This window comes from Eleginops maclovinus, chromosome 7 (genome assembly GCF_036324505.1).
Source record: "Eleginops maclovinus isolate JMC-PN-2008 ecotype Puerto Natales chromosome 7, JC_Emac_rtc_rv5, whole genome shotgun sequence".
In the NCBI taxonomy this organism is placed as follows: Eukaryota; Metazoa; Chordata; class Actinopteri; order Perciformes; family Eleginopidae; genus Eleginops; species Eleginops maclovinus.
Window position 1 is genome coordinate 22534105 of NC_086355.1, and position 7594 is coordinate 22541698.

General features: G+C 46.7%; 1 protein-coding gene across 1 annotated transcript; it reads left to right on the plus strand.

Annotated features, from left to right (window-relative positions):
- Window positions 1-999: 999 nt before the first annotated feature.
- On the plus strand, window positions 1000-5786 carry LOC134866887 (uncharacterized). Its single transcript, XM_063887081.1, has 2 exons — window positions 1000-5428; window positions 5669-5786. The coding sequence occupies exon 1, from the start codon at window positions 1031-1033 to the stop codon at window positions 5117-5119; it is 4089 nt and encodes a 1362-aa protein (XP_063743151.1). The 5' UTR covers window positions 1000-1030; the 3' UTR covers window positions 5120-5428; window positions 5669-5786.
- The last annotated feature ends 1808 nt before the right edge of the window (window positions 5787-7594 follow it).

Genomic DNA, 7594 nt, shown 5'->3' on the forward strand with positions numbered 1-7594 from the left:
CATCCTCTTTTGAATTCACTTTATAGGAGCATCGTCTGTGAGTATCTTTGCAGGATATTGTTAGTGTAATTACTTGATGTGTTTATTTCTGCATATTTTTGTAATTTCAGCGAAGTAAGAGCAATTAATGTTTGACATGCGATTTCATATATCCAGCTAGTCACTGTAGTAACTTTCTAGGCTTGTTGTAGGCCTTATCTTTGGGGATGTGTATCTGATATCTTAGTTATTACATATTTTATGCTGATTGTGTATTTTCTTTCTTTCTTCATTTTAGTTTTACACCTTTTACATGCTGTCAGTTTGAATAAATCTACCAAATCTGACCGGTGTGTGATGGGAGTCATCTGTCTGTCTAATTGAAGAAGGGGAACTCTTTAGTGAGGGCAGAACAGTAAAAAGACGGACTCAACAGTGATTTCTACCGCAGTGAGTAAGATATCCAGCCTGTTCTGCATCTACCAGTATCAAGATGTCATTAAGAGAAGAAAAGAACTATGAAACAAGGTCAGAGTGCTCACGCACATCAAAATTATCAAAGCGCTCTGTGAGATCTTCAGCTAGCTTGCAGGCTGCATTGGAAGCACGCGCAAAGGCAGAAGGTGCACGGGCGAGAACGTTACATGCACAAAGGGAGATTGATGTTAAAGTAAAAAAGGCTCAGCTGAAAGTGGAGGAGACACGTCTTGATGCCATATTGGAAGCCATACAGCAAGAGAAGGATGCCGACGCCGCTTTTGCTGAAGCTAATGTATTGGAATCGGCAGTGGATCTGGCAGCTTTAGGGGAGCTCACTGTTCATGATGAATACCAAGGCTCATCCTATCATTCAGTTGAGAGAACAGAGAAATATGTTCAAGAACAGTATGCCTATGGGAAATCTAATGAGCGCACAGACGATCCAGAGCAGGATAAAAAGGTTGATTTTACTCCCTCAGCAGCTGTTAACCTCAACTCTAATGATGATTCTCAGAGACATCATGAGCTACCTAGGCAAAGTGAGAGGCAACGTTTATCTGTGACAGCCTCAATGCCAACTGCAACAGCTGCTCATTCAAAACGGCCGCCAGTGCAATTCACACCAAAAAGAGAAAGTGAATTTATTGCACCACAACCAGCATCTGAACCAAGGAACCAATGGACACCCAGACACGATACAGCAGATTACAGCTATCCACGGGGAGGAGAATCCACTTCTAATGTATCAGTGCTAGCAAGGTTCTTAGCTCGCCGTGAGCTACTCACAGCTGGACTCACGAAGTTCAATGACAAACCCGAAAACTACTGGGCCTGGAGGTCCGCCTTCTCTAACGCTACTGAAGATCTGGGTCTGAAGCCTAGTGAGGAACTTGACCTGCTGATTAAGTGGCTTGGACCGGAATCTGCAGAGCATGCAAGGAGAGTGAGGTCGGTTCGAATCAACTACCCTGGTGAGGCCCTCAGCATGGTCTGGAGAAGACTAGAGGAGGTTTATGGATCGCCAGAGGCCATGGAGACAGCACTCTTTAACAAGCTCGAACGGTTCCCCAAGTTCTCCAATAAAGAACCCAAGCGGCTACGTGAACTAGGTGATCTTCTCCTGGAGATACAGGCAGGCAAGGAGGATGGGTTCCTGCCTGGTTTGGCTTATCTGGACACGGCGCGAGGCATTCATCCGATCCTGGAGAAATTGCCATTCAACCTGCAGGAGAAGTGGATGGTGCAAGGTACAAGGTATAAAGAAAGACACCACACCATCTTCCCACCCTTCTCAGTGTTCGCCGACTTCATTCGTGCAGAAGCAAAGATGAGAAATGATCCAAGCTTCGCTGCTGCAGCGCCCAGCAACACGCCCAGCAACACGCCACCTAAGTGGGAGAAATTCCCAACAAAATCAGCTAAAACCCCTATAGCTGTGCATAAAACAGAGGTTGACAATCCTGCCAAGGGTGATGAGACCAAGGGTTCAGACAACCCGAAGAAAGAGTGTCCCATACACAAAAAGCCCCACCCCCTACCTAAGTGTAGAGCCTTTCGAGCCAAACTGCTGGACGAACGTAAGGCCTTGCTTAAGGAGAATGGCATATGCTTCCGTTGTTGTTCCTCAACCTCCCACCAAGCTAAGGACTGCAAGGCTATCATCCAGTGCTCTGAGTGCAACAGCGATAGGCACATTGCAGCCCTTCATGCCGGCCCTGCACCATGGACAACAAAGCCAGCTAGCGGCCCCTCTGAAGAGCATGGCGGGGAGGGAGAGGAATCTACTCCGGCTTCAGTCACTACCTCAATCTGCACTGAGGTCTGTGGCGACAGCGCGGCAACCAAATCCTGTGCCAAAATCTGTCTCGTCTATGTGTATCCTAAAAACCAACCCGAGAGGAAGACAAGAGCATACGCCATCCTAGATGACCAGAGCAATAGGTCACTAGCCAGGTCATCATTCTTTGAGCTGTTCAGCATAGCTGACAACACTTCTCCCTACACACTCAAAACCTGTGCGGGTGTGTCAGAGGCTGCAGGCCGCAGGGCAAGGGGGTTCATAGTGGAGTCAGCTGATGAAAAGACCAGTCTAGCTCTGCCTACACTCATCGAGTGTGATCAACTGCCTGATAACAGGGCAGAGATTCCTACGCCAGCTGCTGTGAAGTACCATCCACACCTGAAATCCCTAACCTCCAAGATACCTCCCCTTGACCCGAGGGCCGAGATCTTACTTCTTTTAGGGAGAGACATTATTCAGGTCCACAAGGTCCTTGAACAGCGCAATGGCCCCCCACACGCTCCTTTCGCCCAGCGGCTAGCCCTCGGCTGGGTGATCGTAGGGGATGTGTGTATTAACGGTGCACACGTACCCTCACCTGTGAACACATACAGAACCTACATTCATGAGAATGGGCGTCCCAGCGTTCTGTGTCCCTGCCTCAACAAAATTGAAATCAAAGAAAAGCTCAACCACACTTGTCAGTTCCAAAGTCCTTCAGCCTCAGAGCGGCAGTCCTTACCAAGTGACAAAACGCGACTCATGGGGGAGTCCATCTTCTGCCACACAAAGGACGACGACAAGACAGCACCTTCTATGGAGGATCTTGCCTTCCTGAGGATTATGGACAAGGAACTGAAACAGGGTGAAGACAACAGCTGGCAGGCTCCACTCCCCTTCCGAAGCCCACGCCAGCGTCTGCCAAACAACCGTGAGCAGGCTAGGACCCGTCTCGCTATGGTCACCAAGACACTCAGGAAACACCCTGAGAGGAGAGAGCATTTCACTGAGTTCATGAGCAAGCTCTTCGAGAATGGACATGCTGAAGTGGCACCACCCTTACCACCAGATGAGGAGAGCTGGTATCTACCGTTCTTTGGGGTATACCACCCTCAGAAGCCTGGACAGGTGAGGGTGGTATTCGACTCCAGTGCACAACACCAAGGGGTGTCCCTCAATGATGTCCTCCTCACAGGCCCAAACATGAACAACAGTTTGCTCGGGGTACTGCTGCGCTTCAGAAGGGAGCCAGTGGCCGTGACGACTGACATCCAGCAGATGTTCCATTGCTTTGTCTTACGTGAGGACCATCGGAACTTTCTGCGCTTCCTCTGGCATCGCAATAATGACCTGGATGACGACGTCATTGAGTACAGGATGTGCGTACATGTCTTCGGAAATAGCCCGTCACCGTCCGTAGCCACATACGGGCTCCGAAGAGCTGCTGCAGAGGGAGAGAGGGAGTACGGCGTAGAGGCGAGGCTGTTCGTTGAGAGAAACTTCTATGTTGACGATGGCCTTCTGTCTGTCCCTTCAGAACAGGAAGCCATCACTCTTCTTCACAACACTCAAGGTATGCTGGCCCTCTCCAACCTCCGGCTTCACAAGATCTTGTCGAACAGGGTGGCTGTGATGAGAGCCTTCCCTCCTGAAGATCTGGCTAAGGGGATGAAAGATCTGGATCTCAGCACAGACCCCATTCCCATGCAGAGAAGTTTAGGGGTGAGCTGGGATGTTTCGGAAGACGTATTCACCTTCCAAGTTGCTGATGCAGAGAAGCCTTACACAAGACGTGGGGTCCTGTCAACTGTTAACAGTCTGTTCGACCCACTAGGTTTCGCTGCCCCTGTAAGCGTTCAAGGAAGGTCCATACTGAGGGAGCTCACCACAGAGTCATGCGACTGGGACGCCCCTCTCCCTGAGGAAAAGTACAGAGAATGGAAGCTGAGGAGGGACTCTCTGAAGGAGCTTGAACAGCTCAAGATTCCGCGCCAATACACCTCCATCTCTCTCCGTCAAGCATGCAGTAAGGAGCTGTGTGTATTCTGTGACGCTTCCACCATTGCTATAGCTGCTGTCGCCTACGTGAGAACAACCGATGCAAGCAGTAATGTTGAGGTTGGCTTCATGTTTGGCAAGGCAAAGCTTGCTCCACGTCCAGAAACGACAATTCCAAGGCTCGAGCTGTGCGCTGCGGTCCTGGCTGTAGAGATTGCAGACGTGATTGTGGATGAGATGGACACCATCTTTGACGCTGTGACCTTCTACTCAGACAGCAAGGTGGTCCTAGGCTACATTCACAATGAGTCAAGACGATTCTACGTCTACGTGAGCAACAGGGTGCAGCGCATCAGGAGGTCAACAAGCCCTAAACAATGGAAGCACGTGCCCTCCAGCCAAAACCCTGCAGACCACGGCTCACGATCAGTCCCAGCAGGCAGCCTAACTCACACCTCATGGCTGTGCGGACCACCATTCCTGTTGACACCAGCGACACTTCTCACACAGAAGGTCAGTGCCCTTCCTCCTCCCAAGGGTGAGTTTGACGAGAAGGACCTCTACGGCAAGCAGTGGAGGCAGGTCCAAAGCCTCGCCAACACCTTTTGGCATCGATGGAGGACAGAGTACCTCCCCACCCTGCAGAAACGCAGGAAGTGGGAAAAAGAGAAACGCAATCTGAAAGAAGGTGACGTCATCCTCCTGAAAAACGACCAGTTGCAGAGAAACGACTGGCCCATGGGCGTCATCGTCAAGACCTTCCCCGGCACCGACGGGAGGGTAAGAAAGGTGGAGATCAAGACTGCGAGGGATGGGTCAAGCAAGACCTTTCTGCGACCTGTCTCAGAGGTCGTCCTACTCCTCTCCCCAGAGACTGATTAGAGTTACCGTTCTTAGCTCCCCTTGTTAAAGGTGGCATCTTTTTAGATACCAAGCGGGGAGTGTGCTGGACTGGGTTTATTTTACAAGTGATTAATGTGCATTTCCTACTCCTGCCACTAGGTGGTGTCTTTGCTTTGGGGTTGGGTTTAACATTTGGGCAGTCATATTGAAATTCATGATAGTCATGTGACACTTACAGGAAGTCACCTGGAATGCTTTGTTTATCAGACCAGTTTTGGCATGGTAGTGTGAGCAGCAGCTACATCTTATTCCATCCTCTTTTGAATTCACTTTATAGGAGCATCGTCTGTGAGTATCTTTGCAGGATATTGTTAGTGTAATTACTTGATGTGTTTATTTCTGCATATTTTTGTAATTTCAGCGAAGTAAGAGCAATTAATGTTTGACATGCGATTTCATATATCCAGCTAGTCACTGTAGTAACTTTCTAGGCTTGTTGTAGGCCTTATCTTTGGGGATGTGTATCTGATATCTTAGTTATTACATATTTTATGCTGGTTGTGTATTTTCTTTCTTTCTTCATTTTAGTTTTACACCTTTTACATGCTGTCAGTTTGAATAAATCTACCAAATCTGACCGGTGTGTGATGGGAGTCATCTGTCTGTCTAATTGAAGAAGGGGAACTCTTTAGTGAGGGCAGAACAGTAGCACTTGGTAAAGGAGGGGTTTGTTTTGATACCTGTATATACTGATGGTAGCTTTACCTGTAATAAAATATCATCAGTTTTTGTTGATTTTTTAGTTTGTTTTAATAACCTAAATCTGCAAAGTAGTTTGTCACTAAATCTGTAAAATAAAAGCACTGAATTCAAAGTATAAAGTGAAAATACACAAGTCCAAGTACCTTTCATTTTTACTGACAGTACTTTGGTAAATATACTACATTACATTAACTCTCACACACACAATTTCCTTTGTGTTTTCATGTGTTTTGTTGTTGGTGTCAGTGAAAACTAGAGGTTATTGAATATTTATCAGCAGACACAAATATATTAACTCAATATTATTCAAGTCAATGATTTGGTCTGGGACAGTTTGAAAAGAAATGTCTCTAATGCACTGATGCTGTCCCCTGCTGGGGGGCTTGTGGAGTGTTTACTTTATATAGCACTTATATAGACAAAAGTCTTGGGACACTCCTCTTAATCATTGAATTCAGATTGTCACAGGGATATACAATCAAGCACCTAGCCATGCAGTCTGCCTTTACAAACATTTGTGAAAGAACGTGTCGGTCTAAAGCAGGGGCGTGGCCACGTGGTGGCCAGGGGGGGCCACGGCCACCATTGGTCAGAGTATGGCCACCCTGCCGGCCCCCCCAACCTCACGGCACGAAAAAAAAAAAAAAAATACAACAAACCCTCATGAACAGAAATGGTATAAAGCTGAAATAAATGCATTAGTATTTTTTTTTTATCAAGTCGTTTTATATTGTCATTCGTCACTTCTGCTACAAGCCCCATATTCGCAACATGTTGGGCCACGCCCCCTCCAACGTGCCTGCATTCTGACAGCGCTTCAGTGGAGAGACTAGCACTGGAGACGAACGCGCTGGATATACCACTGTAACTAACAGGTGAGTAAGTTGGTGATACTTGAAAGGATCATTGAAATGATAAGATCATTTAGTTATCTTCACACTCAATTAAATGTGTAATGATGTCTCGACATTAAGGATTTGTGGCAGAGTGAGTTGAGTAAGGCTGCTGTTGTTATTTTTGCAAACTTGTAAAATGATCTATGGCTAGCGAGCTATCGCTAGCTAGTTAGCTTTAGTCCATTCCCAGGTGTCACTAAGTCATAGATAACGCACTGTCGCTAGTTTACACTTGAAATGGAATAAAAGCAATCTAAAGTTAATGTTGTGTAAAACTTTTCTTTAAAAAGGACACAATGAAAAGGATAAGTGCCTCAGGGGGAGACAGAAAAAATCAGCGCTTTTTTTGCCAGCACCAGAGACCAGCAAGCTAGCACGACAGAGAATGTTGCAGACAGAGAAAGGGAAACAGAAGGAGCTAGTTGCGAAAGCATGACAAGTACAGAAAGGGAAGCAAGTGGCAGTGAATATTCAGCAGACAAGTTGACAGAGACAGAGCAGGAGGAGGAGACTGATACTAGGAGAAGAGAATTTAATTACAAAGTCTGCCCTCCAGGTGAGTGGTTATCAGTAGCTGAATAATGGGACATGTTCGGTCGGGTTATGGCAAACAACAATAATTTAAAGGCTGGCCATATAATAAACATGTATTTATTAAATCTGTAAAATGTTAATGATTGCATGTTTAGTCTTAAAAAACAACTAAAGAACAACATGTAATTGGAAGTGGATAGCATTTATGTTAAAAGCTGATATTAATGGGATTCTTTGGTGTTTTACAGACATTTCCAAGTCCAGGGGTGAAGCTCCAGCTCAACCTAAAGTTAATTTCCCCAAGACACTCCAGGGAGACAGA